We start from the raw sequence: 13,064 nt of genomic DNA, 5'->3' as shown, positions 1-13,064 counted from the left end.
AAGCTAAAATCAGAGTCTGAGCACTGATCCTCACAATTACATTATTCAGTCAAGATTTACTCTTGTTTTAGAGGTGTGAGCAAAGAAACGTGATCCAAGAGCTCCCAAGTTCTGATCCTAGTTCTGAATCAGGCTCCCTCTGTGACCCTGAGCTGGTCTCTTTAACAGGTTTTCCTCATACCTCTTCTACAGTCAGCCTCCTACAAACTCAAAAATGTCTTTAGTGTCAGATTAAATTTACAAATATTAAATATAAAAGTTGCATCAGGCTTTCATAAAGCAAAGTTATGATGCCATGAATATTATCTAAGTAGCACGTAATCTTGATGTTCTATAGATATGTGCACAAAAATCTTAATCTTTAAAAATACTTATTAGCCATTTGTCTAAAATATTCCATCAGTAAAAGATAAGTTAAATACAAAACATGAAAAGGCCACACTTTCTGAAATATAAGCTGACTTTTCTCTTAACTACCCCTTTTACCAAACAAACAAACAAAAATACATATATACTCAATTGGTAATTAGTATCTGTAATATTTTCCACACACAAAAATATATTGTAGTGACATGCTGCATTTGAAATATCTGGATTATTCCAATACATTCACCCTCTAGAAAATTTTAGAAAACATTAGATGCCGTCTTAGAACTGGAACTGTTGGGAAGCAGGCATACAGAACAGCTCAAGTTTCTGTTTTCAGATATGCCCAATATGATTTCAATTCACTCAACTTTACATGAATTATAATAACTCAGCTCAAAGACAGGTCAGAAAGCTGAACCTCTTTGAACTAAGAAGAGCTGAATTATCCCTTACCAAACTCAGCAGTTTAAACATAAATTAAATGCCACATCCACTAACAATAACAAAAGAAAGAAAACCTTTGTGGTATTTTTCTTGGAAATACATAAAAATACCGACGCATGTATATTCAGTAACAAAACTCGCCGTGGAGCTTTTGCGTGATGAAGTGAGGGATTAAATATAAAAATGTATGAACCAAAACAACATGAACCTTAACAAAAATATCTTTGTTTCTAGACCATGCGATGGCATTGAAGCGGAGGAGTCTCACCCACGCTCCTAACATTTTCTGTAACAGGTCTTGAATGCCTTAAAAGCCCTGGATCTAGCCAGGGGAGGATTCCATGTAGCAGGAGGTGAGATGATATCCAAAGGCAAGCCCAACAAGTGGAGTGTGTGTGTGTGTGTGGGGAGGCTAAGTAGGGCCACAGGAGTGGGGCAATACTGGGCAGCGTTGTGTCTATACACAGCCATGCACAGAAGCTGTAACTTCAATAGTGTTCTGAATTATGCTGCAGATTATGAAGCAACCAGGATTTAGAGGACATAAAGGTGATGTGAAGCTGCTGGGGGCCCTCCCCAGCACCAGCTTGAGAGTTGTGGGCTACTGTCTCATCTGCAGTGTTTAGGGGGCATGTAAGGTCCCAGGAAGTTCCGACATTTTGTGGGACAGGGTGACAGGAAACAGATCGCTTGATGATTACTTGTTCTGTTCATTCCCATTGGGGCACCTGGCATTGGCCATGGTCAGAAGACAGGATACTGGGCTAGACTGAGCATTGGTCTGATCCAGTATGGCCATTCTTTTGTTATGAAGAATGGCTTTTTTGTGCAAGGAGAAATAAAAACAAAATACCAATTCCAGCAAGATCTCATTTTTCAGCTTTGTCTACATCAGGCGTGTCAAACTTACTCTGTGAAGAGGAACAAATGCAATTATCATCTGTGGGCTGGGGTATAAATCCACAGCTACCTGTATACCCTCTAGGTACTGCAGTTTCCCAGGGATATTAAGCATAGGAGAGTGAAAGATCTAGCGCAGAATATGGTCTTAATTTCAATATTTTCAAGTGTCACTAGTAAACCTGGGTGCCCAACCTAGGTCTGTCTGTCTTCACATTGTATTTCCCAGTCCCTATTACCAAGCATGAATCATTCCAACCCCAGATTCTGGAGTGATCAGGAGCCAAGGAACAGTTGAAGGGCTGTTCAATACTCAATTGAAATGAATGAGGATTAGGTAAGGAGGAGAGTTTGCACTCCTTGGATAATTATTTTGGGGTATCCACAAGTTCATGTGTACAGTGTGCCTTCTAATACTGCAATGAATGAACTACAACACTGTCCAACACAATACATGGACTTGTTCTGAAGTTCTGCTGGTCTTACATTTTGGGCCCAACTCTAGCTCCCTGCCTCTTGCTCTACTCCTCTTCTCCAGTCATCAGAAGCCCTGGCTGTGATCATTCAATAGTCTTATGTGGACGCCCATTAGTGTCCATCATCTGTACATCTGAATTGCAAAAAAACAAATGCCACCTATGGAACTTGCATGACAAGTTTTTCCCAAACTACATATCATTACTGTCACCTCCAGGAAAAGAATGTCAAATCATTCTGGTCAATAAGGCAAACTAGAATTCAGAGCATTTGTGCCTCAAACAGGTTTCCATTTGTAGTTAGGGATTCAAAAAACAAAGCTTTCCTGCTCCCCTTAAAACAAGTATTTTCCAACTTCATTCCTATGCAGCCAACAAGGTTTTATATACCCATGAAATGTTTTGCATGGTAAAATAAAATAAGTTGTTATTCTATACTGTTTGGATAAAGGAGTATCTTTCATCACCAGTAGCAATTTGCTTGAAAATCATCACACTTTCAAAATGCAGAGATTTTAAAATCCCCCTAGCACAGATTCTGCAGAAGCAGTACATCACAGATTCATTTCTTCTACAGGAAAACTTGATATTTGGACAGGTTAACATTATAAAAAAGTGCTGGATCCATTATTATATTATCGTGTATTGACTCAATCTGTTGATATTTATCCATGACAGTCTGTTCAAATTCAATTTCACCCAACATGATTGTAACAACAAAGGTAACATGTACAGCATTTATGCTGTCAGCTTCAAATTCATACGTTTGTCACACAGTCCAACTGCAAGTAAATTAGTGAGCTTGACAACTGGAATATTTTACAGAAAAATAAGCCTGCCTAGTTAAAGCTACAACTAGTGGATAGTGTCAACGCAGCAAGAAAGGCCCAACACAACTATGGATTCAAAGATAAGAGACCATCATAATCATCTGGACTGACTCATGTGTAACAAAAGCTTCAGAGGGGTAGCCGAGTTAGTCTGTAACAGGAAAAACTTAAAACATAACAAATAACCTGGTAGCACTTTAAAGACTAACATACTTTGTTAGCCTTTGAAGTGCTACCAGACTATTTGTTGTACTTTAAGTTTTTCATGTGTAACACTCCATGAAGTCACCTGGAGAGAAAATGCAAGAGTTCTCCATCACCTCTCCAAGGTTCACACCCAGATTGTGAGAACACAGGAAAGCAAGGTGCAGCTATCAGAAGCTGTTTTCTCCTCACCTTGGGATTGGGATGACGACTAATGATAAGGCTAACTGGACCCGGACCACATTCACTCAGAATGGCATAGGCTTCACTCAGTGCTGCATGGCGTAGACTCACTGAATCTGCCTCTAGGATCTGGTCACCGCGGCTAGAAAGAGAAATACAGCCGGTTAGCACATCTGTCTCTCATAAAACATTTGGGCTGTTGACTAGTGGCCAGACTCTTCAAAGACACATATCTGGAAGAGATTTGATTGGCAAAAACCAGTCCAGCTCTTGCTCCCATTGACGTGCCTGTTGACACTCCTTTGACTCCACTGGAAACTCTGGCAGGATCCAACGTTCCTTTTTGCATTTACTGATGATGTGATGCACCGTATTTCATCAATGCATAATTCTGACTGCTCCAGACTAGAGTGACAGTGAATGTTTGGCTCCAGTGGTAGGTATCGTTTTCTGAGCACAGAAGCCAAACATTATATGCAGACAGGTTATTCCTCACCACCATCCTGAATTACTTAAACACCCAGCATCCTTTTAACAGAATTCATTTGGAGCTCGTGATGTGGTAGGAGTATATGAAACTGTTTCAGATTTGAACTAGAGAAAAATTAGGTGAGAGGCACCTCATTTTCACTTGAAATTGAGGTAAAGATGTTTGATGAAATGTCTCTTCTGTGACAGGACTGTAAATTATTAATATCAGTTTCTTAACTCTTGACAGCTTTTGGAATATCGACATCTGGAACCATTCAAAACAAGGATAACCATCTAGCAATATTACTGCATTTGCCATGATTATTAAAAACATCTTTAACATTTTCATACAATCCACTTTTAGTTTGAATCAGCTTTGATGATTAGTTGAAATGTAGTTTTCATAAGAAGTCTAGCTGCCAGGAACAAATTCAAATGGCAATTGATGGCAGGTAATAGATTTCAAGAGTCCCCACTCTGTTTGGGTTGAAAAAGTGAAAAGTGTGTGTGTTGTGCATTTCCCCCACTGCTATGATAGTTTGCATGTTTAGAGAGGCGTAACTAGGTTTGGATTAATTCCCCGCCCCCCACAAGCTCAGATAAGTAGGCTCTAGAGTCAAACCCTCTCTTGTTTTGCAAAGCCAGAATCTGACTTTTGTGAAACCAAAATCAAAACCACCTTCGCAGTTTTACCATATGGAATAAAAAACTGCTCACGAGACAAGAAAATGTCTCACAAAGAAACAAAAGTGAGCTAGAAAAGTGGGAGGTGTGCACAGATATAGTCAACCACTCACAGTGGTACACTCCCTACCACCAAGCTACTTTTAGCCAGTACAACATACCAGAATAAAACAGAGCCACCAGGTGCTCCCCTCACATCTCCCCTCAGGCTCTCTCGATTGGCTGTATGCCTCCCGTCCTACTAAGGAGTGGGGAGGAGGAGCTGGGAGTTCTTCTCCTTTTCCCATTGGGAAGGGCAGGGAAAAGAGGAGCAGAACCCCTTAAGCCCCACCCCTGTCAGAAGCACCGCAGAAGTGGGACAGGGCTGGCAGTTTTGTTCTTTCCCCACTGACCTTCACAAAAGGGAAAGGGGCAGAACTTCCCCCCAAAAGCCTGTACATGGCAGCAGGCAGCTCTGTAGAAGGGAAGTGGGAGGGGCTCCCAGATGCCATACTGCTCCCTGCCCCTCCTCCTAGCCCTGTCAGCCTGAGATGCAACATAGCTCCACGGAGTGGGGGGTGGGGGGAGAGGAGGAGGGGCAGTTCTGCTTCTTTCCCCACTGGGGAGGGGGAGCTTAACTGCTAGCTCCACCCACTCCAACTCCTCATTCTCCTCATTGATGCTCCAGATCTGTGGAAGGGCGGGGGAAGCACTAGGTATTCTGCTCCAGCCTTTCCCTGCTCTCAGCCTTTCTGTGGAGCTGTCTCTGTGTACAGGTCTGGGTGGACAAGGCTCTTTTCCTCACTGCCTCTCTCAGCAGGAAAAGGACTAGAATTCCAGTTTTCTCCCCTGTCCTATTATACGCAGATGCGGCAGCTCAGTGCAGGGGGTGGTTCTACTCCTTCCTCCTCTGTTTGTTGTATTGCCCCAAGCCCTCTCTCCCCCCCAGCTAACACAGGATGGGGAGGGAAAGTTTGGGGAGAGGAAGAGTGTGGGGGTTGAAGGCTGGGGTCAGGATGGAATCATGTGGGCGGGGGGCACATGGCCCTCTCCTTCCCATTCTGATAACTTTTATTTACTTGCACCACTGACCACTTGCCTTAATAAATGATGGAAAACAAACTAATATTAAAATATAATCTGGAAAAATATATTGCTTTCTGGTAATAAATATGAAGGACTATCACCAATGAATTATCTTCCCTTTTATCCCAGGAGCAAGCTGCTTGTTCAAGGTCTTCATAATAGGTGAAAACCACTCCACCCACTTAACAGGAATATTTAGGTTTATTGACATAGGGTACATCTACACTGCAGGGCTTCTCCGGGATACCTGAGGTACCCCGGAAAAACTCCGCCACATCCAAGGAACACGTGTGCTCTTTCGCTTTTTTTGCGGAAGAGCAAACGCACTCTTTTGGGTGCGAGGGATAAGAGCTCTGCTGAAAGAAGAGGCTTATCTGCCATTTGTCCCCATCTAGACTGGGCCAAATGCCAGAATAGCCTCTTCTGGAAAAGCAATCGGAAAAAGCTACGCAAATTGCAGAGCACAATTTGCGTAGCTTTTTCCGAAAAAACCCTATAATGTAAACCTAGCCATAGAGTGCAGAGAGATGGAGCTGATGAATTTCTCTCTTCACGCTGACCTAGGGCAGCTGGCAGGCCTGCAGCACCCCTCTGTGTGAGTCTGCAGTATTAATATCACTGTGAGTCCTGTGGCCTCAGTCTTGGCCCATCTCCATGGGACTGGTACAGAGTCATTCGCCATGGCATATGCATGCACATAGGCACCAGGGATAAACGTTCCACCCAAGCTGAATCAGCTAGGCAGGAGTGAAGTGGCAGGAAGGACATTGTTGTAGTTTCACGCAAGAGCTCTTAAGCCAAAAAAGGAAACCTGGAATAGAATATAAAATAATTTCCGGTCCCTTAATCTAGTGCTGCAGCCAGAGATGCAATGAGCTGCAGGAAATTCCCATAGCTCTTTTCAAGAAAGTTTCAGGTGACTAAACTGTAACAGAGCTGCGGAAATCTCCTGCTGATTCATTTTGGCTTTGACACTTGACACAAGTTTCATTTCCTGTTGGTACCAGGGTGTACATACATCATTAGGTCGTGTTGCTTCTTGGAATCATTAAAACAGCCATTACTGGGACCATGGAACTGTCCATAATAATATACATGAAAGTTGTGAAATGTTTTCAAGTATCTTTAAATAACCCTTTGTAATTTTTAACTTGCATATTCTTATTAATATTACTGTGATTATTTAAGTCATTCATCAAAACAAACAAACCAACCCAATTGCAATGGATTTTACCTCATTGATGAAAATGAGTCTTCAGGCAGATTTCAACATTAAGTTGAAAAAGTGCACCAGCATGTTTTTGCTTTCACAACTCACCTTAATCTGCCATCCATTTTAGCCACTGATCCTGGGGCCAGACTGTGAATGTATATTCCTGGAGAGCTATTTTCCAGTGTGAGACAACAGGCACCAATGCCTAACCCAACCCCTGGCTCTGTGAAAAACAAAGAGGAAAAACTGTTTAGTCTCTTTTGATTGTAATCACACAGGACACACAAGTGTTTATGTTATCCAATCACACTGATAACCAGGAATAGTGCATTGTTTCAGAGCTGGCCTTTGGGATGCCATTCAGGAAGCAAAAACCACTCTGCAATTAGAAGAGAAAATATTTATTCTTAATTGGGTTTAGAAGGGTTATGAATGAGAGGACAAACTTGAGCCTCACCCATGATCAACCCTAGTCACCCTGACAACCACATTTCAGTCACAAATTGCTTTGTAGTGTGTGTCTGTAAAATACCTCTTTAGCATCAGGAACGTAATGTGGCATCTGCTTTGTCTCCAGATGCAACATCGTAGTGTGTGTAATAAAATATAAATGGTATGTTTAGAGGACTTCTGGGAAATGTCAGCAAAAAAGTCAATTTAACCATGTTTCTCATTCCCTTAGGTGAAATTCTATGTGGTTTAAGTATCTGTACCTAAGGTCTGACATGAAAGGACCTGAAGTTCATTGAGGAACAAGAATGTTTTCAGGGGTTCACTCCAACTCCACAGTTGAAGTGGGTTTTGCCTATGAAAGTTTATGCCCTCGTGAATCTGTTAGACTCTAAGGTGCCATAGTACTCTTCATTGTTTTTGCAGATTTAGATTAACATGGCTACCCCTTGAGACTTCAGGGAATCCATTCATTTCCCCATTAATCTTCACTTTTTCTCCCTCTCCACTAATGAGCTAGAACCCTAACAGAAGTAGTAATTATACAAAATCTCACTAAGGATGCTTTTTCAGGAACTTTCTCTCTAGACCTTTTTTAGGTTTTCATCTGAAGCTCTGAATCTTCTGAGATGCATCCATCACTGCTCCTCAGATGCTGCACTGAAAATTTACCATGTGCTATGGTCTGTAACCACTGAAAACATCATGCATTAACTAGACAGCACATTCTGAGTGTGCTGCCTGGCTTAAGTGATAGCTCTGTGGAGGTTCATGAAAGGACCATGGACATTTAGATTTTATGGGAATAGTAAGTACAGAGAAACCTCTGACAGATAGATTAGCCCCTCACCACTGCCGCACCTGGCCCATCCCACAATCTCCCCACCCCAGTAGCACAAGTCCTTCTCCTCGTAAGACCCCTAAGCTTGTGTTTGTAGATCAAAAAGGTGAAATGTTTCAAAGGACTCTTGCATATGATGCATCATAGGAGGAGTTTTCAGACATTTTGTGGCTTGCAGACAGAAGAACCACCAGAGGAGATTTGTGTGGGAACATATGTTAGGACGAGTGTGTTAGACTGTGTACTAGGAATTCACTGGAAAACACATACAGGTGGATAACAGCCATTTTCCAAGTTAGTTTAACCAGCTGAGCCATAATAAGCTTTCTGTAACCTTTGTTAAGTGTCACGTCCATGACGATCCTGTCCTTTGGTCCTGGGCCTTTGCGACACAAGGAAGACGCATCTCCATCATCTGAGCCAGGTGCAGGAGTTCCTCCGCTGGCACTCGAGCTTGGGGAGCTTGATCTGCTCAGTAATGTGGGAGTTGGACACGGGGTGAGGCTCGGACTACGCAGCCTCGTGCGCACGGTGAGGGTCACTACACCTTTCTTGAGTTGCTAAAAACCCAAGACAACTTATTAGATTACATAGTCACCTGATGCACAATAATGCATCTTCTAGCGAATAATGCATACAATCATGTACAGCAGCAGAAAACAAAATAATGGTGTTGAATTGTACTAAGCAATGAGAAGTACAGTCTCTCTCTTACTGCATCTATAATTCTGTTACCTTAAATGTCTGAATGGCCTCTTGATGGGTCAGCCCTTGTAAAGATTCTCCATTAACGTCTAGAATTTCATCCCCTGGTAATCAGATGCAAAACCAAGTCAGCATTTACACTTGGAGAGAGCATAGCATTCAGTACTGCTCCTGACATTAGCACAGCAATGGGCTACCACGTGGCTTCCGATATATTACTCTACTAAAAGCCTTTAATTGTTTTCTATTTATTCCCACTTGCCATAATGCCATTGTAGTTAATATAGTGCTGAATTAGTGGAGCGCAGAATATTCTTCAGCTGTGATTCTTCACCTTCAATTTTTATTATAACAGACCAATTGAAAACAGTTTGGATTTTAATTGGTGTCGGAAGGTTTGGGAATGGAAGCTCATGCTGTGGAGTCTCTCAGAGGCCCAAGATCTCTCCACTTTATTCCCAAACTAGGACATCCCACTAATAGCATTCTATTTCCTACACAAGAACGTTCAGAGGGGAAAGTTAGCTGAACACAGAGGTGGCTGAGTGTCAATTATATCTTCACCCAAACAAGTCCAAGAGTTATGTCTGCCTGCTCAGAACTAAAAGTATCTTCAGGCTTTGGGTCACTACATTTACAACCAGCTGTGCTGAGCTACTTCTTTCTGGGGAGGGAGAGAGAGAAGGATCCAGATCCCTCTTCTCCAGTCTTACACACATCTACATCTGTGCACAATTAGACTGTGCACTAGCACCTGCCAAGTCTTTATTTTCTCCTTTTCCTTATCCAATGCAGAGCTGGATATCTGAGTTCTGAACAGCCTGTGGCTGACTAGTAGTGGAGGATTGTTAGGTTTGTGAGATACATGGTGTAATGGATAGGATAGTGCTGGCCAGCACCCAGTAACTAACGGGTTAAACTAAGGTAACTAGCAAGGGTATTGGCAGGGAACCAGAAGAACCAATGAGGATACAGTACTGAAAAGTGAACTGTATTTAGATACCTTGCCTGCTGTCTTTGAAAGAGACTTCTAAGTTAAGGGCTGGAGGGAACAGATACAGCAATCAGAATTACCATGCCTATAAGAAATACTGGACATGGGAGTGAACTGGGTCTTGAAGTAAGGATCAGCATGGATTGTGAGTAGAGAGAAAAGGTGTATTCAGTTGCAATCAGGGTATTTTCCTTTGTTTTGGTTGTATGGTTAAACTCTGTGAATCTGTGCCTTCCCTCCCACATTCACTATCTAAGAGCATACCCAGAGATGTTCTCTGTGTTTTAATTTGTTTTACTCTGTTGCTCTGTAACACCTAGCAATTAAGTATGCTTTATCAAGGTATATCTTTTTGTTTTGTTATTAAAATCACCTTTTTTAAGGTGATGATTTTTTGTCTTGCGTCCTGAAAAGAAACAGGAGGTCTGTCTCTGTGTGTATGCATGCCTCAGACTAAAAGGTCAGCCACCAGAGACTGAAGTTGTTTTCTCTTTGTTTTCAAGTTCTCTTGTGGTAAAGGAGCTTGGGGATAACCTCCCTGGAAGAAGTCCAAGTGGGTAAAAGAAGAAAGGGGTTCTTCTTTTATTTCACTTGGTGATGGCGGCTTCCCTGCAAAAAGTCTGTGAATCTGTGACTCTGGGGAGTTTTGGTAAGGAGAGCCTATAGAGACAAGGTATTTAAGGTCATCTTCTGCACTCAGAGTACCAGAATGGGGAACAGCCCTGACACATGATAACTATTGGCTTCTCAGGGCCAGTGCACAACCTGTGACACAGAATCAAACTCCCTTCTGGCAGAGCTTGTCCAGTGATACCAGTGCCAGCCTCAATTTCAACAAACATAATCAAATGTAGAAAAAAGTGAAATGGCAACCTATGAAGGACGAGAGATTGACTACGTGTGCCTTCCTGCAAAAGTGATGACATTCTAAATCCATAATCACTTGGTACAAAGGTAGTATGTGAGCACACGCAATGCCATGGCTAAACAATGTGAATTTCTACAGCCAACTTCATAGGCAGGAAAGGCCGTACAGGTAAATAATAGTGAATCAGGATGTGTCATGCTTCACTAATTAGCTGCATGATCTTACTATTGTTCTTGTCCGTCCTTCCCTCTTTCTGACCCTGTGTCTGGTTAGACCATTCTCGTCATGTCAGATCAAATCTAAACAGTAAACTCAGCAGGAAAGGGGCTGTGTTCTTTATGTTGCATGAAGGTCCTTACGCAGGGGTGGCAAAGGAGCTTCCACGGGCCAGATCTGGCCTGCCAAGCTGGTGGGTCCAGGCCATAGCTGCCCTGCCACTCCCCCACCTCTAGGCCAGTTGAAACCTGGGGACGGGTGAGAACACGTGAATCTTCCTTCCCCGCCAGGGACATGCGGCATCAGAGGGAATTGTTGGCTGTTTTAAAACAGCCGGTGGTTCTCCCTAGCCACCGCATGGCAGGGGAGGGAGAGAGGTAAAGGGTGAGAGGCTTCACACGATCTCCCTCCCCCAGACCCTGAATGGCCTGGGGGTAGGTGGCACATGCTAAGTCTCCTCCCCCCTCCAGGGGCACATAGCATCAGAAGGAACCAGCTGGTGATTCTCTCTAGGTGGCAGGAGCCAGGGGAAAGACCAATCAGAGTCTGTAGGCAGGGGAGCACAAGAAGTCTCCTAGCCCTGCCCATTCTGGGGGCAGCCCAGGGCCACTTCAGAAATTTGTGAAATGGCCCCCTTTTAAAAATTATTGGCCACTCCTGCTCTAGGACAATGTGGGTGCTTCAAAACACTAAAAAATGAGATCCCAAGACAGAGCCTCTGAAGTACTCTTTTCCGTACCCTCCCTGTCTGATCCAGCATCATTTTGCTAGACAGACATGCTGGCACTCCCAATACACTTTCTCAACTAAACAAGCAGAAAAGCAAAGAAGCAAAGAAGAAACAAAGAAATCAAGAACAGGAGGAGAAACATTTCCTGTTGTATTATTTCTTCTCTTATTTTATTCTTGTAAAGCACAGAACAAACCCCCAAAGGCTGAGGGCTCAGACCAACTTTCTGCTGACCAGATTGGTAAGGTGAATTCACATCCTGATACCCTGCCATTGGTTTCCAGCTTCATAAATAAAGTGAACTGCTATAGTTTTTCAGCTGTGTTAAACTGATTTGTTCCTGTGGCCTTTTAACACAGAATTGGATTTTCCCCACTATCTACAGAGTAAGATTCCAGGAATGCAACTCTGTGTGTCATTCTGAGGCCTAAAATGTCTGCCAAATCGGTGTGAAGAGGTGGAAGTAGCTAAAAGCAAGTCTGTGAACTACTTTTGTTAGAATATCTCCAATCTGAGTTATGTCTCAAGTTTTTTTTTTTAGTTTTCAGCCATTTTGATTTTTACAAATTATCCCATGAGGTGTACAGCTAGGCTGTTTCTATATTGGCACCCTTTTCCGGAAAAGGGATGCTAATGAGATCAGTTGGAATTGCAAATGCCGCGGGGGATTTAAATATGGCTGCCACTTTTTTCCGGCTGGGGGTTTTCCCTTTTCCGGAAGATCCCTTATTCCTACTTTCCGCAAGATCCCGTCTAGACTGGTGCTTTTCTCCGGCAAAGCCTCGAGCAAGAAAAAAGCGGCAGCCATGTTCATGCAAATGCCGCGGGGGATATTTAAATCTCCTGCGACATTTGCAATTCCGACTGGTCTCATTAGCATCCCTTTTCCAGAAAAGGGTGCCAATGTAGACACAGCCCTACACTATGGCATGCATACATACCACATCAAGAGACCTAGATCTCTATGACATTATAGATAACTCAACCAATCATTATTACTCTACAGCTAATTTAAATACAAGCATTTAATTGGTTGTATGAAGGAGATTCACATATGATGGATTACTTTGCTCAATTGCCACACCCAAGTACCCAACTGCCACTCACCCAAATCCACACAACTCTACCAGCTCAACCTCCTACACTCCACCACAAATAAATTCGCAGTTTGCTACTCTCCAATTTTTATGTTCTCAGCCATTCGGGGTTTTCTAAAATATTTTTTAAGCACACAAATTTATGAATTACGCCTACAAAGAGCACAGGCTTTAGCTTCTAGTACCTTCTTTAAGTCTTCCATCAGCAGCAGCTGCGCCATTTGGGAATATAGTCTTCACAAAAATCCCCATGCGTCCACGAGCAGAATCCTGGCCTCCCACAATGCTAAATCCAAGGCCCTACAAAGACAGGAAGAAGTGATA

General features: G+C 42.8%; 1 protein-coding gene across 6 annotated transcripts in view; it reads right to left on the bottom strand.

The window, feature by feature from the left end:
• Positions 1–13,064, bottom strand: part of PDZD2 (PDZ domain containing 2) — a 307,796-nt gene that overhangs the window by 32,616 nt on the left and 262,116 nt on the right. For all 6 annotated transcript variants that reach the window (XM_075932594.2, XM_075932596.2, XM_075932597.2 and 3 more), the window contains 5 exons: positions 12,926–13,040; positions 8,866–8,939; positions 8,465–8,690; positions 6,945–7,062; positions 3,416–3,548 (listed from right to left, as the gene is read on the bottom strand). In XM_075932594.2, the coding sequence (XP_075788709.2) occupies positions 3,416–3,548; positions 6,945–7,062; positions 8,465–8,690; positions 8,866–8,939; positions 12,926–13,040 (666 nt within the window). The remainder of the gene's footprint in view (positions 1–3,415; positions 3,549–6,944; positions 7,063–8,464; positions 8,691–8,865; positions 8,940–12,925; positions 13,041–13,064) is intronic.

Source organism: Pelodiscus sinensis, chromosome 6 (genome assembly GCF_052426305.1).
Source record: "Pelodiscus sinensis isolate ZL-2025 chromosome 6, ASM5242630v1, whole genome shotgun sequence".
NCBI classification, from domain to species: domain Eukaryota; kingdom Metazoa; phylum Chordata; order Testudines; family Trionychidae; genus Pelodiscus; species Pelodiscus sinensis.
The sequence above is the reverse complement of the archived record's forward strand: the minus strand, read 5'-3'. Positions and strand labels throughout refer to the sequence as shown.